The following is a 26703-nucleotide window of genomic DNA, read 5'->3' as shown; positions in this document are numbered from 1 at the left end:
GATTTTAAGTACAAATTTCAACTTCAGTTTCAGACTCAACTTCAGGGTCATGAACGTGATATAATCAGTGCTTGTTTAATCCCTGTAAAATGATGTGGTCTGGGATCAATTCAGATCGAAATTAGGGAACACATTTAAACATCACCCTTGATCTGTGACTAAATGAACTTGTCCGTTCCACTTTTCATGGTGAATGATAAAATGAAAATATGGACTAATGTGAACTTCCTCTTATAACATGACCATGTTTTCACAATGATTTTATTTTTTGTTCAGGCGTCGTGTCCTCAGTATATCCGACGGAATCGAGCATGTTGGGAAGCTGCGCTGGGAACTTGCTCTGTGCCTTGCAATGGCTTGGATCATATGTTATTTCTGCATATGGAAAGGTCCTAAATCAACTGGAAAGGTAAAATTAAGGGTTATTTTTAGTAAGTAAGTATTTAAGTCTTATTTTAAGAAATAATATACAATACACAAATATATATGTAAATATCTATGTTTCCCTACAAACATATAAATACTTTTGGATAAAGAAAAAAACTGTATTTTATAACAATTAGACCATATTCAATATTGCACTGTTTTGGAGAAAATGTGCCGTAAAAATCTACCTATAGCACAACTGATGGAGCACATATTGTATATTAGAATAGTTCAGCTAATCTTTTACTGTAGTTTTTACTTTTCTTGGAAGTGTATGTGTGTGTTTGTGTAAGGATGAGTGAAAGAAAGGATAAATGAATATGGAATTTCACCTCCATCGTTCTTTCTTTACATTGACATTTACAGTACATTATTTGGCAGTCTCCCTTATCCAGAGCGACACATAAAAGTGCTTTGAAAAGTCTCCATCAATGAATACATTAGCACTGGTTCACTAGGTTCCAGACCTAGACCTAACAGACCTTTCTTTTGCTTCACTTATAAATTTTAATTCAGTCAGTCTTATAGTTACAATTACAGGCTTTAACATTTTGAAAGAGATGAGACTAATGTTGAACTAGATCTAAAACATTAAGTACTACAAATTAATTTCTCTTTTGGAATGAATGAAGACCTCACCAACATGATGGTCTTTAAAAGGCCACACTGTAGTTTACCTGTCAAGAACGACTGACTATTATTTGATTATTGGCTTAAGCAAAGTCGGTTAAGGAAAGGTTTAAAAAAAAAATCAGCAGAACTAAAACATAACCTGTTGTAAAAAAATCAAGCAAGGTATTGACTTCTGTTAAAAAAAAAAAAAACTTCATGAAATAAATATACATGGTTTTTTTTTTTTTTGTTTTTTTTTTTTGGGGGGGGAATACAAGTCCAGCCTTCTGTTGTCTTTATCAAGTCCTCAAGTCTAGTGAGATCTTTCATCCTCAGATACTAGCTTTCCTCTGGATGTGATTCGCTTAGCGGTCTTTAAGAACACCGAACAGGCTCAATGAGCCAGAAAGAAGAAAAGGAAAAGGGATGTGTGGGGGAGAGAAAGGAGAGGGTTGTGTGGGGAAAAACAAATGGGTTCACATTGTACAGGTCCCGGAGAAAAGAACTCGGCAGCGAGGCCCTGTATCTCTTGAAGTAGCTTTTGTTTGGCCATGAAGTAACAGGGAAGAATGTCCCTTCACGGCGAGGCTTTAGTGGCCAGGCCAAGATTGATTTCTGTATTCACTGACGGAAAGTAGAGCGTTCATGAGGAGCATGCAGAGTTCTTCAGCTCGCCCATTCCCTTCTGTGAGGAATTATGGCGGCTAGTGAGGCACTTTTTCCTCCTGTTTGAACGCTATACACAGCAGAGCATTCAGGGTTATTGCTAGGCTGCTCACCACAGGCCTTTTGTTGCCATGTGTGATTCTCACATAAGCCGGCGGTAGATTTATTGCATGGGGTTGACCTGTGAATTTGAGGGTTTAAACGTTCACCCGGTGAGAGCTGGGAGAAAATCAGCATGCTTCCGAGACTCATGGCGAGTAGGAGCATTGTTTGTAAAAACTATGCACCTGCCAAACAGAGGATTCACTTTTTGTTATGCTCACAGTTTGGTATATGTTATCATAGTGTTAGACTAATTGAAAAGTATTATCCAAAATTAGAGATCTTGGAAGCTTTTATCATGAGGGATTAAATATTCTAAGGTGATAAACTCGCAGCTTTTTGTTTTTTGTTCCAAGCTCAACAACATCTGTTGTTGTTTTTAATCTGGTACAGGTGAGAAAATTCAGACTCAAACTTCAATTTTAAATATGTCTTGAAATAAACAGAAGAGTCAATTGTTTTTACACAAAGGATCCTTAACAAGTCAGCAAGGGAACATACATAATCAGCCATGATTACATAACCATGTGAACAGGATAAATGTTAATCCCCGTATAGTCACGCTTGTTGTCCTGTAAATGTAACCTTAAGTACAGTAAATGGCTGAGGTCAAAGTGAAGGCACTGGCAATTGTACCTTGGTTTGCCACACATTTTCCCACACTGCCAACACATCCCGGTTGGGCTCCTTCTAGAGGGAAAGAGGGCAGAAAGCTTTTGTGTCCAAACCCTGTCTTGTCCTTGCATGGAATTGACTGAACGCCAAAAGGACAAGAACCTAGTGCCACCCCCAAAGCGCGGTTTTGTTCATGAAGCTGAAAGAACTTCAATATCCTGGAACTCATTTCTATGGACCTTGAATAGGTTTCTGCAAAAAAAAAAAAGCCAACCAAATTAAGAAACCTCTAAAGTATATCTGAGAGCAAGCCATGGCCTGATGTTTTGCCATGTCTTGTACGATGGAGTGAAGAATCAAAATCCACTTGTATCTCGTGTGACAAATCTCTTTCTGTTATTGTTGGAGACTTGATAATGGCTTAGAATGTGAACATCGTGTTGACAAATCACAAATCAGTAGCCTCTTGGGTATTCTATTCCTTTTTTGTGAAGGAGACATGGTGATAAGTGCTGCTTCAATCAAAACCTCTGGCGCAGAGCTGAACCTTATCCTTTCCCCTGAGAATCAGTCTTTCAGCCTGCTCTCAATTAAGCTTTTGAGAGCCAAACCTGCCTGTTTGGCATGCTTCATAGCATTCCTTAACCCCTTCTCACCATCTCAAGAGTGTTGCTCCCACCACTCATACTCTCTCTTTCAATCCAACACCATTCACTTACACTTGGTAGACTAGTGAAAGAAAACCTCCTCCTGTATTCATTTTTCCTTGTGTCATACTTCCTTTAGCTCATTAACTGTCTACAGCTTTTAGATAGCATGCCTACTCAAGAACACCTAGGAGTAGCATGGATTCTGTACTAGTTTATGCTAACTAGCAGGTCAACAGGTATTGCTACTGTATACTAGTTGACTAGCAAAACCCTTTGGTCTCAGAGGTACAACTAACTTTCTTTGACTAATATTTGTTTTGTATGTTACACAGAGCTAATATTGACTCTACATTGGATGACTTCTTCAGTGAACATTCGGGTTTCATAACCTTTACCAATACTATTCATCCTATAGGTAGTATACGTCACTGCAACCTTCCCTTATTTCATGTTGGTGATCCTGCTCATTCGAGGGATCACACTTCCTGGTGCAGCAGATGGAATCAAGTTCTACCTTTACCCTGACATCTCTCGGCTCTCAGACCCCCAGGTAAGAAAGCCCTTCTTTACATCATGTCCTATTTGTTACAGATGAACTTTAAATACTTTATAAAACAGTGCTTGTTTATATAGACATTGCTTATAAAGGCTAAGAGGTACTCTATAGATAATTTAAAGGTTGACTTTGACCTGCTAGCAAAGAATAAAACTTTTTTAATAACATATTGACCTTTTCCTCACTATCTATCTAAAGTTTCCCTAGACCTAGACACCAAAATAAAATGATTTCCTTCCTCACTCACTCTACAGAATCACACAATATTCTTTATATTTTTTTCTATTTATTTTAGTTAAATGACTAAATTATAAAATAGGATTTAAACAGTCAAAACTGGAATTTCCACCTCAAATTTGAAATCTGAACATCACGTTATACAGAAACAACCTACATATTGTCACGACCCCACCAGCCTGTATGTGCTAGCATGCCAGCCTTCAGATTAGACTTCAGGGTATGGTGTAGTATTTAATTTAATTTTTTTTTTTAGTTTACTAAAAATGTTTCAGAAATGTATATTATACTAAAGATTAATTATTAGTAAGTGTGTGTTATTAAGGGGGGCACGGTGGCTTAGTGTTTAGCACGTTCGCCTCACACCTCCAGGGTCGGGGTTCGATTCCCGCTTCCACCTTGTGTGTGTGGAGTTTGCATGTTCTCCCCGTGCCTCGGGGGTTTCCTCCGGGTACTCCGGTTTCCTCCCCCGGTCCAAAGACATGCATGGTAGGTTGATTGGCATCTCTGGAAAATTGTCCATAGTGTGTGATTGCGTGAGTAAATGAGTGTGTGTGTGCCCTGCGATGGGCTCCCCGTGACCCGAGGTAGTTCGGATAAGTGGTAGAAAATGAGTGAGTGAGTGAGTGTGTGTTATTAATTGTCTTAAATGTCACATGATTAAAAATGAATAAGGTTGTGTAGTGGTCGCTTAGAGGTTAAACTGTTGGAATAGCTCAAATCCCAGCACTGACAAGCTGCTGCTATTGGGCCTGTGAGCAATGCCCTTAACTGCAGGTTATGTAAATTAGATAAATTTAAATCACTCTGCCAAATATTGCAAATGTTATAAGGTTAAAAACAAAAGCCATGACAGTTTGGTAATTTGCTGCTCCCTGTTTAATACAATGTTCCAGAAGTGATTTGAGTTCTTTACTATGATGCCAAAGTGAATGTTTTCCCAATATCCTGTCAGTTTTCTGATCTTTTACCAGACATGTTGGGTTAATATGTGGTCAGTATTCTGTGTATATGCTTCGTGCCACAAATGATAATAAGTGGCCATTGCCTCAAAGCATATCTGATGATGATGATGAGGAGAAGGAAGAGGAGGAGGATAAATGATCAAGTTTGGTGTTCTGCAACTGATTTTGCTATTTTTGTCCAGTACACCACTATGGAAGAAAGTTTACATCTGAGTTTAGAACATTTTCTCTCTGAATATGATAGAAATGTGTTAATATTAAGAATTAGCGGTAAATAAAGATATGGTAATACTATCAATTGTGATCAAATTCATGAACATCACAACAAAGGCATGAAAAATGAGATATGAAAATGTAAAATGTGTCACTTTTTTTAAAGGACGATCTTTTGAGCATTAGAGATCTCAGGATTTTATATTGAATGGGCCAATTCATTTAAAATAATATCTGATTAATGTTAGAGTGAAGTAAAGGATGAATGTCCATATTTTGTGTAAGCCCAGGTTATTATATGTAGAGTTATTGTGTCACATTTGAGATAACCAAAGTTCAGTTAGTAACTGTTAGAAAAATCTGATTAAGATTCAGAAGTGAAAGGGGAGTGAGTGAGAGGGATGTGTGAGGATTGGGAAGTTGAGAGAAAAGCAGGGTGAAACAGCTAGGGTAATAAAGGACTGCTGTTTGGCTGAGAGAGCCTCCGACACCAATGTTTAATTAGCTTTCAGTGTGTACAATAAGTAGTTTGTTCCCACTCTGTGCGCTTGTTGTATATCACCCACACTGCCCAATGATCTGCACCCAAGGGTCTTCTTTTGTTTTCTTTTTTCATTTAGCGATCACATACAAGATGTAATATTTCATACTGGAGCAGAGCATACTGTAGGAAAAATAATATTACAAAATGAACAGGATATTAGATAGAGAAGGAAGTGCATACTGCTACACATGGTACTGAATAAAAAAGAGGCCATTTAGTCTGGTTAAAAGAAACTATTCCAGCTAGCTCAACTACATTTGCATTTACATTGGCTGACACTCCAATCCAGAGTGACTTATAATTGAGAGAGGATACAAATAAAGGCTAGAGTCTTTGCATAAGGACCCAACAGAGGCAGCTTGGCAGTGCAAGGATCTGAGATTCCAGCCTTTCAATCAGTTTTACCATTCATATATGATCTTAAATTTAATTTTGGGCACTTCAAACAGAAACAAAACGAATAAATTAACCCTCATGAGTTTTCTTAATGGTTCTTCTTATGGTCAGCATGCCTCTTTAGACTTGGCTATTATTTCAACAAACCATATAAAACATATCAAATCAAAGGCTAAAATATTGTTTCATAAGACTACATAATACAAAACTGACTAGAGGAATAGATTCTAAGATGAGGACATTTCCTATAGCCATTGTCTATATCAGTTCTTGTGCTAAGCTTGTCTAAGCTCTTTGCCTGACATTTTTGGAAATGCATGAAATGTGAATGAGCCCAAAATCCATTAGCCACTTGCAAATGTCTCTTTTGATTCTTCAGTCACATCATTAATTTTGTATAGCTTTTAGGACACCTGAAGGTTAGACAGTGCTACTTAGACTTCCTTTATACTCGCTGTGACAAGTTTATAATAATCATGTGTAAAGGAGTGCAACTGTTACTTAATTAACCAATTTAACTAATGCACTGATTTTCAGACATTTTTAATATGTATAAACAAATGAATAATTTTATCTCCTTATATCTGGTATAAATAGAGTCAGACTTTCAGTGTCAGATATTTTCCCTCTATTGGGACAACCTTACATGAAATTTTAGTGCTTTAAAATGTCTTAATATTTTGCACTTGGGGCATCTTAGAAAGCAGAAATAGGTTTGAGATGGATATCATTTTTCAATAAAAATTACTTTAGAAATACTTCTACACAACCAAGAAAAGTTGATATTCCAAAAAAAAAAAAGTTGAATTTATTTTTAGTTACATTTATTCTCCAGCTGAACGCATGTATTTGTACACATACACCATCTAATTCACAACTGTGTCTGTTTTTTATTTCTTTTTATGACTTGATGCATTCATTTATAAATGAGACAAAGGCAAGTAAGGCATAAAACTTCTACATTATTTCTACATTAAGAAAGGAGTGAAAACTTTCTTTCACTCCAGGCCAACCATCTGCTGACCCAAACAAGACAAAATAAACCTCCAAATTAGCCACAACACCAATAAGCAACGTTTAAATAACTTAGCATCGTGTCCAGGCAAAGCTGTTCTAGCATGTCCACAGCGGCCTAGTGGGAAACAGAAAGGGTGTAAATGACCAGGGGCTCAGAATGAATGCTCTTGGAGGGAAGCTGCTCTGAGTTTGTGAGGTCAGATGAGTTTCCCTGGTTACTCGCCAGAGGAAGCGAATACCGCAAGCTGTCAATTGTTTTCCCAGTAAAGGAGATTAGTGGCTCAATGGTTATGTGAGAGCAGTTCAAACAAGGCTCTGGCTTAATTTGCCATGGCCAAATTTTATCACCATCCTTAAGCAGCAAGAGAGTAACTCAATTCAGACCCTAGATAATGTAAAAATATCGGGAACTTCTTTAAATAATTTAGGAGCCAGTTGTTACTTTTATCCAAGTAAGTCAGAATGCAGGCAAGAACTGCTCAGGGGGCCACAAATCTACTTACCTACTTAAAAATGTCAAGACAAGGAATTGTATCAAATAAAGACAGTTATTTAGTATCTTAACCCTCAAAAGCAGCCGTGTATGATTTAAGGAATAAAGTAAGACACAGAGTGCTGTTAGAGGAAAATAATCAACAATGTGGTGGTGAGATGCTAGCTTCTGTAGCCACTCTGAAATGAATTAAAATATTTTGTTCCTCATAAAACACAATTACATTTTTAAAAAATATATTAAAGACATGCATGGTAGGTTGATTGGCATCTCTGGAAAATTGTCCATAGTGTGTGAGTGTGTGAGTGAATGAGAGTGTGTGTGTGCCCTGCGATGGGTTGGCACTCCGTCCAGGGTGTATCCTGCCTTGATGCCCGATGACGCCTGAGATAGGCACAGGCTCCCCGTCACCCGAGGTAGTTCGGATAAGCGGTAGAAAATGAATGAATGATTTATGTCTGATGTCAAAAAAGCAGCTCTGACAGTATATTAATACTTTAGTTGTAATATTTTATTGTTCCCGTTGTACCGTGATGTTCCCATGGATTTATTTGGAGAACACGCTTCATAATCCAAGTATAATAATAGACATATTTACAGTTATTGTTGTGAGGTTTTCTGTTAGGAGACATTTGTTTATTTAAATTTTATGGAATAAATGTATTTAAAGTTTACAAGAGTCTCCAGGACAGAGAAGTTTTGCACTTTCTGGTTTTTTACTCACATAACATTTCATTACTTGCAAGAGAGAGAAGAAAAGAGAGGCTGGTGAGCAGATGACTGGTTATACTGTAAGCTAGAACAGGAAGTAACTTGTCTCACAGATGTTCAATGACAATAAATAATAGGTCATTGGTTAATAAATAAAAAAAAAATCATTGGCAAATTGCTGTGGTGTAAGCAGAATTACACAATTCAAGGGAGTCGGTTGGGTGTTATTGCTTATATTAAATATAAATGTAACCCTTTTTCTTAGGTGTGGGTGGATGCTGGAACTCAGATCTTTTTCTCATATGCCATCTGTCTGGGATGTCTGACTGCTCTTGGGAGCTATAACAGTTATAATAACAACTGTTACAGGTAAGCCTTGAAAAACAAGCACAACAACAACTGCATTAGTAGTGCTGCAAAATTCTGTTTCTGTTTCACTTGTGATAGGCCCTGTTGTAACATAACATTATCAACAGCTTAGGTAAACCTGCAGTTACTGAATTACTTCAATGTTCAGGAAACCCACAATGCATGGTTGAACATAACAGAAGCTGCCTAAAAGCTTAAAAAACAAAACAAAAACAATGTTAGCAGACAAACATAAAAAATGTATTGATACAGAAATGCACACTTAACCAAGAAGCCTTGGTCAAACAGTCCATTTTCAGGATGTATTGTCTTTCTGTGCAAGTCCTTATTCCTAGTGTTCCAAAATTTAAAAACAGATAATCCACACTGACAAACATGATGAAAGTCCTACCATAAACACTGATCCCCAGTCTCCTCCTGTATCTGGATGGGCAATGACTCCAAAAGTGACTCTAAGTGAGAAGATTAAAACAAACAATCTGTCTTTAAAACACAGATAATTCCTAACATTTATATCCCCTGCTACTTCCTTATTCGCTCTTATATCTCAGTAGGCCTTCCTGTTTCAGGGTGCCACGTGGTCAAAATAAAAGCCGCTTTTTCCTCGCTTTGGGAAGTTTCTAGCTCACCCATAAAAGTGAAATTTGTAAAAAATATATTAATGAAAGGATTATGGAAAAAACGTATTAACTCAAGTCCCACCTCCCATTATGTGCTCCTTCTACCATGGCACCATTGATAGTATCTTCACCAGCTGCATCACTGTGTGGTAAAGAGGCTGCATTGCCTCCTGTTGAAAGCCTCTGCAACACATAATGAATGCAGACAGTAAGATCATCTGTGTCTCTCTGCCCACTCTTATGGACATATTCCACACCTGTCTCAGTATCAGAGCCATCAACATCACTGCTGATAGCTCACACCCATCAAACCTCTAGTTCAGCCTACTGCCTTCAGGGAGAAGGTACCAGAGCCTCCAGGATCGTGCCACCTACTCCTGAACTTTAAAAATCTACAGCTCACCCCACACTTCTTCATTGCACATAAGACACTTTACACTCTCTGTATATATCTGACACTGTTGCACTTTTAAACATTACAGTCTTTTTGCACTACTGTCATACTGCTGCTATCTGTCTTACATCTTACAAATGCCTTTATACTCAGAACTCAGCACGTTTACATATATTCGGGTGTATATTTGCACCTTACATCACTGTTTACATTTACTCAGATGTATATTCATTCACATTTATGGGATATATTCTATTGGTTTAAATATGTCTATTTTTTACAAGTACACTGCTGTTACATCAATACAAATCTGTTTCTATATCGCACTAACTGCTGATATTATCATACAAACTCTCTATATTGCATTGACAATTTAAAGACTTGTTAAGAGAGAAGAGAAACGATCTCGATTTCTCTGTATGTCTGCACATATGGTGGCAGTGACAATAAAAAAATTTCAACCTTGAACCGTGAACTAACTCAACCAATCTTGCCAGATTGCAAAAGACAGACAACATCAATTAGGACCTGAAATTAAGTGAATTATTAACACAGTATTTTACCTTCCTTTATATTTGTAAAGTTTCATATATTTATTTTAGCCCCAGTATAGGGGTGTCACACTGTGAAAATTTAATCTCAATATTTTAAGGTTTAAGCCTTCATTTATTTAGAGATTAAGATTGCTCTGCATTATCACTTATTCATATTCTCATTCACATTTTAATTTTGCGGCCTTTTGCAATATATTAGTATCACAAATGTCTTGAACTGTGTAAATAATTAACAAAATATTTATTAGGTAGTCCAGTCCTGGAGAACAGGTGAGTGTTTATAATTTGTGGAAAATTATTTATTATATTTGAAATTACACACATACTTGTACAATTTAAATTCAATGAAATACTATACAGATTTGATATATTTAAGTTATTAAATAAGGATAATTCTAATCTTGCAATGCTGTTGAAATACCTGGTTAAATAGTACCAAATTAAATAGTACCAAAAGAATTTGCCCATAGATGAAAGTGACCTTTGACGAACTGAAAATTTCCCCATCATCTTAAATGTAGCTCAAAAGTCCTGGTGAAGTTTTTAGCTTAGCTATCAAGCTTACGTAACTAAAATGAAAGGGAAGATTAAAGGCTCCAGTTAAAGGAGTCAGCTGCCAGTAGTTTAACAAAAAAATCACATCCTTTCAAATCATTTCTGAATCATTTCTGCCTGATTTTAACGACTCGTTTAATGTAACACAAGACTAGTTTTTGTTTACAGTAATTTGTTTGTGTTTCAGGGACTGCATCATGCTATGCTGCTTGAACAGCGGCACAAGTTTTGTGGCAGGGTTCGCCATCTTCTCTGTGTTAGGTTTCATGGCTTATGAACAGAACGTGCCGATTGAAGCTGTGGCTGAATCAGGTGAGTGCCGGGAACAGAGGCAGGAGATAGCTTGCTGTAGCCATCATTGGGGACCCCATTGTCTAATTTCATACAGTGATAGAGAAAATGAAATTATAAGTATTGCTGTGTCTCTGGTTAAAAAAAAAAAAAAAAAAAAAATGACAGTTAAATTTATTATAATTGAATTCATATTTAAGACACCACATTGCCTTGGGCTTTTCTAGACTATATTCAAATCAAAGCAAATAAGATTGTCCTAAAACACACATGCATTATTGAAGATGATGGATATGTAAAATCTGGGTTGGCAGATTGACTCATTATGGCATTAAACTGTGGAAGACTAAATTAATCATATAAAATAATATAATGGCACAATGTCCTTTGTTTACAGATGAACCAAGATTACTTGGTTCATCTTGGTTCATTATCTGGCAACCCCAGTTTGATCTATAATGTTGTATATGTTTAGAAGTTCATGCAACACTACTTATTGTGGTATTGTTATCTTAATACTACAAATATGGTAACAAGAAATGGTTATATACTTAGTTTTAGCATGCGTATTGGGGACTGCCGATCGTGTACACACTGGGACACAAATGCTGTTAGGCCGCAGGGATTGTTATGGTTTTTCATTCATTCATTCATTCATTTTCTACCGCTTATCCGAACTACCTCGGGTCACGGTGAGCCTGTGCCTATCTCAGGCGTCATTGGGCATCAAGGCAGGATACACCCTGGACGGAGTGCCAACCCATCGCAGGGCACACACACACTCTCATTCACTCACGCAATCACACACTAGGGACAATTTTCCAGAGATGCCAATCAACCTACCATGCATGTCTTTGGACCGGGGGAGGAAACCAGAGTACCCGGAGGAAACCCTTAAGGCACGGGGAGAACATGAAACTCCACACACACAAGGCGGGAATCGAACCCCCAACCCTGGAGGTGAGGCAAACGTGCTAACCACTAAGCCACCGTGCCCCCTGTTATGGTTTTTATTCTTCTTAATTATGAAACTCATCATGAATCCTGAAGCTGTAACCTGGGGAACACTGTGGTGTGTTAAATGTCTGTTTTATTTTTAAAAAGACTTCAACCTACAGCCTCACAAATCAGCACTGAATCACTGATTAATCAATCAGCAAAGGGAGAAACTGAGCATAACTATGCTGTTTATAACCACTTCCAGCTTTCTGGGAAGGCTTTCCACTAGAATGTGGAGCATAGTAGTGGTAATTTGTCCATTTGGACACAGGAGCTTTAGCAAGGTCAGGCTCTAATGATGTTTGGCATGCAGTGAGCTTTACAGTTCATCCCGAAGGTGTTCAGTGGGGTTGAGGTCAGGATTCTGCAAAGGCAGGTTTTTCCATGCCAATCCTGACAAAACTTGTCTTCATGGACCTTGCTGTGTGCACAGGGGGATTGTCATGCTCCAACAGCTGTCTTAGTGGTGAGAAATCACAATGCTACAGCATCTAGCAATTCTACACAATTGTGAGCTTCCATATTTGTTGCAGCAGATTGGAGAAGAGCCACTAATGTGTGTGCTGGACAAATTTCCATATAGTGTATGCATGTAGTGTGTAGGATGAACGGGTTATTTATCAGCAGTCTTGACAGTCCTGTTATTCATTTGTTCTCAGTGTCAGCAAGTACCTAAATCCATGCACTCATACTTAGTGAAAATATATGGTACAGATACATCCCTACTAAAGCAGATTCCAGTGTTTCATAAAAGTAAAGTGTTCCAAATGTAGAAAATGTCATGGGTGTATAATTATGCCTAAAAATGTAGCTTATACTGTATACCACAAGTACTGTACAACTATTCGGTTATGCTAAGAGGAATAGCTATTGTACTGTACTATATGTTCAACAAACTGGTATGTGAATAAGAATAATTGATAGTAAGGTTCAGTGCAGTTTTTTAGTGATTCATCGGAGCCATGCTGATGCATTACAGAGTTTACGAGGGACTCACGCAGTAGACAGTAAAAAATTTTGATTACCTTTGTTGCTTTCTAGGAAATACATGCTGTGTCCACATATTGTGCCTCTAATCCACCCGTGCCAGAGCCAGATTTAGTAAGACGTACATAATCCACAGTGAGGTCAGATCACTGGCAGAGTCAGTTATCACAGGCAAATACATATCATTAATCAACTTACCAGATTCATAACCACATATCACATGGTGCTATAGTTATAGTCAGCAACTTAAGTTAAAGATATGAAAGTTATCCATATTTAAAATAATGCTATGCATTTAATTTAATAGATTTTTTGTCAGCCATTTACTGATTAAGAAAATGTCGTATGTAAATAGTCTTTTTCCTTTGGGTCTACACTACCTTTTTTTATTACAATCCCCGTTAAAGCAAAAATCTACCCAATCAATATGTGATCTTCAAATGTGCAAAAGAATTATATTATGATTAAATTGATTATACTTAGTGTGGAGTTTTTTGTTTGGTTTAGTTTTCCTCTTTTTTCTGTCCTAGTTTTCTGTTACTTTAATGTACCTGTTAATAGTGGCAGCAATGGGAATTTATCTCTAACTAAAGAGTTTGATCCAGCAATGCTGAAGATCTTTACATGATTTTAGTATAAACTACAGACTGTTAAATGAATGAGTCATTAGATTAGAACTGCAACTAGGTAGATGACATAGAAGGGCATAGATATGATCACTTTGCTATGGACCACACATTTTCTTATTATAATTATATATTCATCATCTGTTTCAGGACCAGGTCTGGCTTTTATAGCATATCCAAAAGCAGTGACTATGATGCCATGGTCTCCTCTCTGGGCATGCCTCTTCTTTATGATGCTCATCTTCCTCGGCCTGGACAGTCAAGTAATAAAAAAAATACACCAACTGAAATTAAATTAAATCAGATATTAAATCTTAACTTAACATCATTTTATGTCACTTATCACTCAGTAATATACAGTACTTCTGAGTCAAAACGTAGCATGGACAAGCCATTATAATTTTTTTTTTATTTAATTACAAAGATTATGTCAAAAACAAAAAATAAACAGTAGACATATAACGATGCATATACTTGTAATGGAATGAAGAAATCACATTAAATATTGATACTGGTCTGTAGTTTGTGTGTGTAGAGAGTCTTGTGACTGCCGTGGTGGACATGTACCCCAAAACCTTCAGAGTGGGATACCGTCGAGAGCTCCTGATCTTAGGGATGTCTGTGGCGTCTTATATTTTGGGTCTAACCATGTTGACAGAGGTAAGAAAAATGCTATTTTGCACTCTAGGATCTTTCCTATAAATGAGTCAAACAAACAATGTAACTTATGGTATGCTGTGTCGATTGTGCAAAGTAGCGAAACAAATTTCATTCATCATTCATTCATTCATCTTCTACCGCTTATCCGAACTACCTCGGGTCACGGGGAGCCTGTGCCTATCTCAGGCGTCCGAAACAAATTTAAAGATTAAAATTTATGTCTTTTCATTGTGCTTCTAGTTGTATAAATATATATATATATATATATATATATATATATATATATATATATATATATATATATATATATATATACAGTATAGGTAGGTTGTGTCCCAAACCACATACTTGTGCACCGTTCTACCCCATTTTATAATATGAATAGTATAGGTAGTGTGTTCACACTGAAAATTACACCAGATTCCACTTTAGTACAGTATGTATCATTGGACATTTTATGCATTCAGCACTCGCAACTTACATAGTGTAAGAGGGGCGGAGCTATCAGTGCCAATGCTGGAAGAAGCAAAATTCGCTTAGATTTCGCAAAATTTTGTATTCATTAAAAAAATAGGAACAAGAAGTAAAATTAAGTAGCTACAGTTGCAAACAGATTACACTATCTGTAATCCACAGATAAGATCTGTGTCTGCCCTTCACATCTGTGATGCTTGAAAACGTAACCTTCAGCAAGCTGTATATTTTATGCAGTTAAGCTCTGCCACACATAACACTGTGCATGAAATAATCATTAAGTCACTTGATGAAACAAATCAGGTGTGAGAGCAACTGAGGAAATTGCCACTGTCAATGGCAAAAGGGTCAAGAGAGGCTTTCGGAAGTATTTACATAATGCTTGAAGAAAATGTGTAAAACATGAACATGTGGTACTATTCCATATGGCAGGGTACTGTTTCCTTAATTGTTTTATTGGGTTATTTTATCATGATCTACAAATTTATTGTGGTTTTCACACCAGGTTTTCTGGTTTATTGGAAGTTTCTGTTCACTGAGTATCTGTGTCTGTGCTGCTAGTTCTGATAAGTATAGCTATATATACTCTATCATCAGCTTATACAGTGTCAATAAATCTGAGCCCACATTGAAAATCTGGGGTTTTGGCATTCAAAATAATAGAAATGAACAGAATGTGTTACAATTTTGGACAATTTTTAAAATAAAGAAACAAAATGTTCAATATCTTAATATGAAATATTATACAATAGTTCCAGTCCAGTAATTTGATTAATTGAGCATGTCAGGATTTAGTAGTTGAAGAGAGATGCAAGTGCATTTTATTATTAAGTTAAGTGTAACAAAACAAGACTTTAAGTATGAACATTAAATCTACAGACAAGAACCATCTATAATAATTAACACACAGTTAACAGAATTTAAACAGGGTGCAAGGTATTTTAAGGAAAAGTACAAATCAATGATCTAACCTCTTAGCTGACAGGTTATAAAGTGAGAATGGTTTAATTGAAATCTTATTCTGATATTGATGCAAAAATAACAGAATATTTGGCCATGCTGTAACCAAAATTCCATTTCACTTCTTCTGTATTGATTTGTTTTTTTGTAAACTTATATGAAAGCAATATTGCACTCATAACTATATGGTTATACTTAATAACGCCCAGGTGTGATTGGCTACAGAATTCTGGGCTATGGCAGAATTACAGCCTTTGTAATATTCAGTGTAACAGTACTTTTGCTCTACAATTTCTACTATTTAAACTTTATGATGTTGTTTATTTATTCAGCAATATTTCTAGCTCACTATTTGAATGTAATCACATGTGTAATATTAACCATGTTAACAAAAGTTCACAGGATATTATTTGATTTATATTACATTCGTGTTTGGTTACAGGATATTATTTGAAGAAGAAATGTTCAAATCAAATACTGAATATATAAAAATGCACTTAATGCACTTTTTTGGCTGTAAAAAAACAAACAAACAAGGCTTGTTTACAGCAAATGCATGGTGTAAATTTAGTCTTGTTGGTCCCAAATTGAATTGATAGATTTGTCAAAAGGGCAAATCTGTTATTCCACTGGAGGGTAAAATAAAGCAATACACTTAGCTACTGCAAAAGTGCTAATGAGGTCATTCTTAATGAGCAAGCTAAAAATTTGATGCTCTAACCATGTTTCTTTCCCCAAAGAACTAATTTAGGAGTTTCAAAGCAGAAGTTGTGAAAACTTATGCAATCATATTTTTTATTTGTAAATAGTTAAGCAAATGATATTTATTTTCCTAACTACACTACACCTTGAAATAAGTTTAGCATGGCTCATTATATATGAGTTAGACACACAGGTCTACACAGACCAAGTTTTCATATGAAAATAGATTTTAGTCAGAATACTATCTAGCCTTGTGGACATACTATAGTGTCTGTTTCTACTGAAACAGATGATATTATCCTGTCAAATTCAGTACTACACTACACTATACTACACGATACTATTCTACATTACCCAGAACTATACTATACTACACTATACTTTAAAATACTGTACTAATCTAAACTATACTACTCTACTCTACCCAACATCATACTATACTATACTATACTATACTACTCAGCACGACACTGTACTATACTGTACAGTGATGTACTAATCTACACTACACTAAACAGCACTATACTATACTATACTGTTCTGTACTGTACTGTTCTTTACTGTATTAAACTACACTACACAGCACTTCACAGCACTATACTATACTGTACTATACTGTACTATACTATACTATACCACACTCTATTATACTATACTATACTATGCTGCACTATACTATACTATACTATCCTATACTGTACTATACTATACTATACTATACCACACTCTATTATACTATACTATACTATACTGCACTATACTCTACTCTACTATACTATACTATACTGTTCTGTACTGTACAGTTCTGTATTGTACTGTTCTTTACTGTATTAAACTACACTACACAGAACTTCACAGCACTATACTATACTGTACTATACTGTACTATACCATACTATCTTATACTATACTCTACTATACTATACTATACTATACAGTGCTGTACTATACTATACTATACTATACCACACTCTATTATACTATACTATACTATGCTGCACTATACTATACTATACTATCCTATACTGTACTATACTATACTATACCACACTCTATTATACTATACTATACTATACTGCACTATACTCTACTCTACTATACTATACTATACTGTTCTGTACTGTACAGTTCTGTATTGTACTGTTCTTTACTGTATTAAACTACACTACACAGCACTTCACAGCACTATACTATACTGTACTATACTGTACTATACCATACTATCTTATACTATACTCTACTACACTATACTATACTATACAGTGCTGTACTATACTATACTATACTATACTATACTATACTGTACTATACTATACTATACTATACTACACTATACAGTACTGTACTGTACTATACTATACTATACCACACTCTATTATACTATGCTATGCTATACTATACTATACTATACTATACTATACTATACTATACTATACTATACTATACTATACTATATGTTTCTAGCATCTTATTTTGCACTTTACTCAACTACATAACTGTATACTTGGCAGTACACAGTACTGTATAATACACCTTTGGTACAAAGTTTGCACACATGCATTGTATGTAGATCTTCGTTGTACTTAGGTCTTAATTCTGTTTTATTTAGTTTGGTGTTTTATGTAGCACCATGGTCCTGGAGGAATGTTGTCTCATTTTACTGTGTACTACACTAGCTATTTATGTAGGAAATGACATGAAAAGCTTCTTGAAGTCAGGAATAAATACAACCCAGTCTCTTAGAAGGCTTCTTCTGAGAGGCACTTTATAGTGTGGTCTAGTTAAAGTTTCATACATTGATACAGTATATTGCATGTGTTTGTTAAAGAACACATAGTTCCTCTCTTGAAGATCCTGCAAATTGTATGTAAATGTAGAATTTAACATATACATATGATCTATAGAAAATGCTCTTGGACAATGTGAATAATTTAATTTTATTTGATCTTATGAGTATTTAACAGTACTCTGTTTTCCTCTTTTGTCAGGGTGGCATGTATGTGTTCCAGTTGTTTGATTCCTACGCTGCTAGCGGGATGTGTTTGCTCTTTGTGGCCATCTTTGAGTCCATCTGCATTGGCTGGGTCTACGGTAAAGCCTTCTTCCACTTTAATATTTTATACTGTAGGCGCTTCTCGTCGAAAAAGCAAGAGCTCTATTTTCTGTGACTCTCTCTCTCTCTCTGTGTATGTATGTATGTGTGTGTGTGTGTGTGTGTGTGTGTGTGTGTGTGTGTGTGTGTACCCTCTCGCTCAGTCTAAGGGATATGACCTTTGTCCCTGTTAGCCACAAGAAGCCCCAGTGATAGATCCATGGCCTTACACTGCTTAAAGCAAATGCTTCATTTTATTAACATCATACCAGCAATAACAAACCACACCATATCACTTTGAAACAGCTATCAATGTTATTGTATTGAATTACTGGCTTTTTTTTTTTAATTGATCTTTTATCTGTAAGATTGTTGATGTACATTTGCATGGCTAAGAAGAGGTTCACTTGTGTAGCTGCCCTGACACCTGCTGGAACATGACATGTATTGCAAATATGTTGATATTTTTTTAAGAGCTCATTTATTCAGAGGCAAAAGATGGCATTCATACACTCACTCACTCACTCATTTTCTACCGCTTATCCGAACTACCTCGGGTCACGGGGAGCCTGTGCCTATCTCAGGCGTCATTGGGCATCAAGGCATGATACACCCTGGACGGAGCCTATCGCAGGGCGGCATTCATACACACACACATTATATATATATATATATATATATATATATATATATATATATATATAATTAGCTGCATTTGTAATGAATGATCATTCTGAACACAGTTGACAGTTTACATCATGTCGTTTGATGCCATTTTCAGGCGGTGACAGGTTTTATTCGAACATTGAGGACATGATTGGTTACAAGCCCATATTTTTCATCAAATGGTGCTGGAAGATCCTTACCCCTGGAATCTGTTCAGTAAGTTTTCAGGAGTTTTCTCTAACGAATGTAACGACTGGAAGACCTTCAAGACAGAAGTGTTTCCACATAAATAAGTGTTTTTTATTACCTTATAACTGAATTTTAATATAAAGAAAGAGATTAAAAAAAGAGGCTGGTCTAAGATGAACTATTAAGAGCTACTATAAATGTAATTAATAAAATAAACAAATTTGTTTTTGCAGATTATATTAAATAAAAAAGTAACTATAAACAGCTATGTCTGTGTCTTTTTTGATGAATTATGATATGTGCTTACTGGGAAACTGCCAGGTTACTTTTGCTATAACATCACGCCCTGTCATGTTTTATTTCTTACATACCAATAACAATAATGCTCTTAGTTTCAAGAAGACAATTCTTGTGTCTGCGATCATTAATTGATCTCTTTCTTTTAGGGAATTTTTCTCTTCTTCTTGATCAAGTACAAGCCCCTGAAATACAACAATGTGTACACGTATCCAGACTGGGGTTATGGCATTGGATGGACAATGGCAATGTCATCGATGATCTGCATCCCTCTGGGCATTATAGTCCAGATCTGGAAAGCAGAAGGAACCTTCATGGAGGTAATTTTTCATCCTGACACTTTGATCAACAACATTAAATTAGTCTAGCAGTATAATGGCCTGCTACTACTAAAAAAGTGAAAAAGGTTATGCTGTATGTTTGGATAAAATATTCTCCAAGACTTTTGTTTGGTTGAGGAATCTTTGTACTATAATGTACAGATCAAAGCTGCAATACAGTGTTGATATAATTATTTCTATTTCTTGCGATGGCACAGTCATTTCTTTCTATCTCTTTCACAGTCATTTCTTTTCATCATTCTACGTAATCTGTAACATTTAACCACTTTTAGTCCACACCAGCATTATATTCTTAAAGTCTCCCAGCATGTAGTTTATGAGCTAAGAATCTGGCAACCCTTGCTAAGAATGTCATTAATATTCAAAAATGTCACTAAAGACAGATTGCTTTTAATGTCTGTTAGTTGAGGATTGTTAATAGTGTAATAGTTGTGGTGTGTGTGTCTGTGTGTGTTAGGTGGTTTAATAATAATAAGAAGAAAATCCACAGACACTATGACATTCATTAAACGCTTCATTAATATTTTTTCCCTCTTTATTACCCCCAACACAAGAGATCACGGCCACCTCGCCTCCCACACAATTACAACTCAACTTTTACCTACTTTTTTATTCTTAAACAGATTCTTCCCCTCAAATGTCCTTCACAATCTTGCGATTAAAAAATCCTTTCACAGATACAAAATACAGTTTGTAATTAACAAAAACATAGAATCTTCTTCCATTTCACTCTTACAATAGTACAATGAATCGTTTTATACCAAGTATAGTTAAGGAATAGTGACTTAAATTAAAGTGATTTTACAGCATTCTTATAAGCTTTATATGACATATCACATGTGAGAACGGTAACAGTATGTGTATTTAGTTGTATTATATATACTGTTAGGGTTTAGTTTAGAAAAGGAAAACAAATATTTCCAGACTTTTTTCATGATGTAAATTATCTTTATTAATTCTTCAAGTCATGATATTAATTAAGAGACTGAGTCAGCAAAATGGTAATACTTAAATTTTATTATGTTTATTCGCCTGTGTCTGTACATTACATGCTTCATTATTTCCTAATATGCTAAGCTTTAGTGGATGTATTCATTCATAGTTAAGAAAGCATTAAATAAGTGTTCATACAGTATACAGCTTATTTTCTTATAGTGAATTATGTGACCTGTCAGCACTTCTCAGAACAACAGACAAGATTCTTAGCTAAATAATTTTAAGCAACTTCTAGTTGACTAGCTGTGACCGGCTAAAGATGCAATTTGCTCAAATAGCAGGGTTGGAAAAATACTCTGAGTGCAATACAGACTTGATGTCATACTGCAAGTGTATCTATTTGCCCTTGTGTGACCCCATTGTGCCACTTCTAATTGACAGATTGAGCTACAGAATGTCACAGTAGCTTGGTTGTTGCTTACAACTGTTGTGCAGTTCAGCTTTTGCTAGCTAGACATGGCTGACTTTGTTTGGCATTTTATTAGCCACAAGACATTTCTGTCAACATTAAATTAAATTTCATTTTATTTCATCTTGCTTGCAATGCAGAAACAGTTATCATTGTAATATTTTAATTCAGATTGTTAAAAAAAAGGCAGGAAAATTGTCTGCCAGTATTTTCTGATAACATGCTGCATTCATCTTGCCATCAATTTTTACTAACTTCCCTGTGCCACTGGAGCTCACACAGCCTTTTCCCCATTGGCCTTGTTGACTCCTCTTCAAACATAGCATTTGTGTTGTGACTATAAAGTTAAATTTTAGTCTCATCACTCCAAATGACTGTCTGGCGTACTGAAGGCGGACCTTTTTGTGGCATGGGTGCAGAAGCGGATTTCTTCTGGCAACCCGACCATGCAGGTCATTTGTGTTATTGGTCTCCTTGAAACAACAACACCACTTTTGTTCCAGAGCAGCATGGATTTCTTTCGAAGTTGTTTCTGGGTTTTTCTTCGTGTCCTGAACAATATATCTGTCAGTAGTGGGTGAGATCTTTCCTGTTCTATCTGACCGTGGCTTAGTATCAACAGAACCTTTCATTTTCCACCTCTTCATCAGTTTGAACGGTACTGAGTGGCATTTTCAAGTGTTAAGATATCTTTTTATATACCTTCCTTGCTTTATTCAAGTTTTAAGTTCAACTACCTTATTACACAGGTCCATTGGCAGGTTTTTGTCTTCCTCATGGTGCAGTATCCAGCCAAGTCAGTGCATCACCTCATGAGCTGAGAAACTCACTGACTATTTATCCACAGACATTAATTTCAATTACAATGAGTCACAGGTGTGGAAACTTCCCTGTAATAGCCATTTAAACCTCTGTGTGTCAACCTGCGTGTTTATAATGTGGCCAAACATTCAAGGATATGCACATTTTTGATCAGGGTCGTTTAGGTGATTTCAGTTATCATTAGGTATTTTAAAGGAGTCAAACAACTATGTGATAATTTATGACTTCACATAACCACTATCCTTAAATAAGAAAAGTTATTTTGCATTATCAGTCATATTTTCCAAATAAATGGCATTTTTAACAATTTCTTTAAGGGTATGCAATATTTTGAGCACAACTGTACCATTGGCTTGAGATAAAATCATAATCACTTCTACTGAGCTTCATAAGTAATCCATTAATACAAAACCCAGCTCCGCAAAGAGTCTACAAATGACTTTGCTTTACTTTTAGATTTAGCCTCACGGGTTGAGGAGAACAATTCTCTCATCTCTTACTGTATTGGATCTATTTATAATTTTAGAGAATCAAGAAGCTGACCACCCCAAGCTCTGATCTGAGGATGAGAGGCCATCTCAGTGCAAAGAGTCCCTACGCCATCAACGATGCTGATGCTAAAATGAGGGTGGACGGCAAAATCTCCACCATTACAGAGAAGGAAACACATTTCTAAACCTGTACCTACCAAGACACGGTTACACCCACCAAGACTGGAAAGGAAAAGAACTTAAAGCTTGCCTTGATTTTTGGTGAAGAGAACATGATTATCACATTCTTAGTCTTGCCCTTTTTGCACAAATCATTAACGCATCCATTATGAGTTAACTTCACGATAAAAAAAAAGTCTTATATTCAAATTTATCAAAAATCTAGACTGTTAAAGGTGATCTTGTACTTTTGTGACACTAGTGATTACCGTACCTAGAGTGAAGCCAAGGTACAAATGTGCTGTAAAGTATTTCTGCATTTTGTCTCTTGGCAATGGCATTATTCTCTACAGAATGTTCCTAATGTTTAGAACAACCATATTATGACCATTCCAAATGTTACAGGTATGTTTGTAGAGGATTCTTTATTTGATGGAGAAAAATGATGGTACATTTGGTTGGCATTAGCCTCCTCGCAGGGCGAGCATGACTTAGCACACTTGGTGTTCGTGTCATTTTATATGGCACGGACTCAATGCCACTTCAAAACGGTTAAACTGAGTTTAATCCATGGTGACAGACTCAACACAATTCATCATTTATGTTCTTTCTGAGCTCATTTCAGATAGCCAGCTTGACTCTCTAACACTGTAGTGGGCACTTCACATTCTCTCAGTGTAATAAAAGCAGTCTCTTGACAAGCAGGAGGCACAAGTGCAGCTGTTCAGGTTTTTTGGGTAAAGTATGAAATTACGGTCAGTTTTTTTTTTTTTTTGCAATACACATTCACTATATGGATACCATTATAGATAAATGTGGCTTGTAATTGTTGGTTCTGGGTTATGTTTAAGATTGGGCCTTAAGATAGGAAAGGATTAAAGGTAAGTAGGATTTAACAAGGATATGCAGTTAAAGGGATTCATTTGTGTCCTAATGTTGTGGACTGGCTAATACACTTGCTGCTATTATCACTTTTACCACTTGATTTGTAGAATGAAATGTGCCCTTAAATTGGTAGTTGCCATTTGACTGACCTACAGTATATGTGCTGAATATATTTCTAATACTATGATGGTAAATTTAGCTTGTTTATTAATGGTGTTTCATAGATTAAAACAAAAGTGTTGATTAAGAAAGAGAACTGACCAGAGTGAAGTATCAGGGCACCCAGCTACTTCGATACTGTAGATGTCCGCTTGTCTTGGATCCACTGTGAACCCTGTGCACATGCATGTGATCTTTGGTATGGTCTAATTCATCATGACACTGTCACCTGTTTGTGCAAGTAAACTGTTTTACTGTTTTAATAGCCTAACTTTTGAGATTGGTGTATATTTTTACATTTGGTTAGGGTATTTTTGTGTGTACTATTTCTTGATGAACAAAAAAAAAAAGAAAATGTGTTTATTGGATGACTTTTGATATACCATTCAACATGGTGTTTTAGAGATATAATGCAAATGTTATATGTGCTGTTTACACAGATTTTGGTATTCACAGGACATAAGAATGATCTGCTTACTCATTTTTAAAAATAAAAGTTAAAAAGAATTGTTTCTTTTTTGTCTTTTGTGTATTTTTGTCCAGGTTAACATTATCTGCATAATTTCTGTATCATGTTGCATTGTTGTGTAATCAACATTACCATGGATCAGTTATCCTAAATCCTAACCAGAATAATCGAATGGACCTGCACATGTGGAAGTTGGTTTATCCCAAATTAGTGTCAAGAAAATGTTCCTTGTTTCTGCTAAAAATGCAGATATCTGAGACCACGGTGTATAGCACCCTCCATAAATATTAGCATTCCATGAAAATTAGCAAACGTAAAATAAAACAACAATTTATAACACATTCTATTAACTCTAATTTCCCTGGTGAATGGGTTGGTGAAAGACGACCCCGGAGTCAGCATATTGAGAGAATTGAACTGTTTTTCACTTTTGTCCCTGTTGCCATATAAATTTATACATTCATTTGTAAGGACTTTTTCTATAAAACCTTTGTTTCACAAAGACTAGCACACAAATACAAAATCTAACAATGTCTAACAAGACTAGAGACACTTGTACATGACATGTGATGCCAGACCACTACTGCATCCATGATTTTTTTTATATTTTTATGTCGGTGAGTGTAATCTTCAATTTGGACCAATTCAGACAATTCAAGTTTTCAGTTGGGATATATACCATATAGGCATTGCAAAAAATTATTTTATGTTTATTTAACAATTTCTGTGCTGAAATGGCAGTTTGTTTCCAATCTTCCAGCTCTATCCAAATATAAATCTCCATCTCTCTCATGGCTTGATAGGTGACTATAAAAGACTTCACTAAGTATTGCCATAACGTGTAAAAGGGAACAAAATTGCTTACAGACTTTGAGCTTCTCACCCTTTTTACAGATAAATTTGCTACATTAATTAAAGCTAATTATCTTTTTATAACCTTAATTTGTTTTCTTGTCTTTGTATGTGTATGTGCGTGTGTGTGAGTGAATGAGTGTGTGTGTGTGCCCTGTGATGGGTTGGCACTCCGTCCAGGGTGTATCCTGCCTTGAAGTCCAATGACGCCTGAGATAGGCACGGGCTCCCCGTGACCCGAGAATAGTTCGGATAAGCGGTAGAAGATGAATGAATGAATGAATGAATGAATTTGTTTTCTTGTCTTGGTGTGTGTGTTTGTGTGTGTGTGTGTGTGTGTGTGTGTGTGCATTCCTTTTGTGCAATTTATGCCTTCAGCTCTTTCCAGTCAAGCTGACATGGCCTCATGCTGGGGGTCAGATACATGGTTCATGAGTTTGCTCAAATTCAAATACAAAATGTGTGTAGAGGCATCACTTCAGGAAAGGTCTGATATTGGCCCTTTGTGCCACCCAAAGACCAATGTTCCCCAGTACATTGCCTAAGACAACACTGACCTAGATTCATCTCTGAATTCTTTGAACATCAAGGGCAGTAATTAGTTTTTTTTTTATTATTTAAGCTCATTTCTCTCTCTTTTGGTAAGGAATTTCTACAAACATTTAGCTGAATGAAAAACTGCAACAATGGCATTAGAGAGAGCATCATAAGAACAAATACAAATAAATTTTTATTTTTGTTAATTTTACTAATAATTTGGTGAAGAAAGAATTCCAAATGAATAAAACACAACATGGGCTGTAATAAAAGACACAACATGGGCTGTTTCATGTCCATTTTTCTGCTACTGTTTCTTTAGGTAGTGTTATCTCGGTGTGTAAAGTTCTATATTAATAACCAGAAGATTTTGAGTACAAACCTCTAGTGTTCTTGCGTCAGATGCTTCCATGGTTGGTAGGTAAAATTTGCCCCAAACATTCATTCAGTCATTTTCCTTTTGATTTTCTTGGTGGAGTCATGGTTTTAATAGTTAAATTCAAGCTTCTCTTTCCCCAGCCACACATACCACAACATTTTATGGGATCCATAGGACTTTACAAGTGAATTGTGAGATGATAATCTCTCCAGTGGGTCCTGAGTAAGGCTCAATAGGTCTCAAAGTCTCTGATACATCCTGACCAAGAGCTGTTCAGGGGCAGCCTTCTATGGTGCCCAAACCAATTTACCTGGCTCCTCTCAATTCTGCGGTTCTCCCAGACTTTCACTCCCCTCATCCGAACACAGACAGTAAGCCAAGCAACCCTGCAGAGGAAGCTCATTTCTGCCATCTGTACTAGGGATATTTTTTTTGGATATCTCCTACAGCTTTTGACAACATGTGAGGATAGGGACATGGATTGAGCAGAAAAAAGGGAGCTTTTTCTGTACAGATACACTAACTATAACTACAGTAACAGTAAAAATATATTTATCAATACCATG

The 26703-nt window shown here is 36.1% G+C and overlaps 1 protein-coding gene across 2 annotated transcripts in view; it reads left to right on the top strand.

Annotated features, from left to right (window-relative positions):
• The window catches only part of slc6a11b (solute carrier family 6 member 11b), a 30964-nt gene extending 6616 nt beyond the window's left edge, over positions 1-24348 (top strand). For both annotated transcript variants that reach the window (XM_060857758.1, XM_060857759.1), the window contains 10 exons: positions 277-409; positions 3487-3621; positions 8469-8572; positions 10883-11007; positions 13749-13861; positions 14121-14258; positions 18383-18485; positions 19268-19368; positions 19788-19958; positions 22733-24348. In XM_060857758.1, the coding sequence (XP_060713741.1) occupies positions 277-409; positions 3487-3621; positions 8469-8572; positions 10883-11007; positions 13749-13861; positions 14121-14258; positions 18383-18485; positions 19268-19368; positions 19788-19958; positions 22733-22882 (1273 nt within the window). In that variant the 3' untranslated portion in view covers positions 22883-24348. The remainder of the gene's footprint in view (positions 1-276; positions 410-3486; positions 3622-8468; positions 8573-10882; positions 11008-13748; positions 13862-14120; positions 14259-18382; positions 18486-19267; positions 19369-19787; positions 19959-22732) is intronic.
• The last annotated feature ends 2355 nt before the right edge of the window (positions 24349-26703 follow it).

Source organism: Tachysurus vachellii, chromosome 22 (genome assembly GCF_030014155.1).
Source record: "Tachysurus vachellii isolate PV-2020 chromosome 22, HZAU_Pvac_v1, whole genome shotgun sequence".
NCBI lineage: Eukaryota > Metazoa > Chordata > Actinopteri > Siluriformes > Bagridae > Tachysurus > Tachysurus vachellii.
This window is presented reverse-complemented; position numbering and strand designations above follow the sequence as displayed.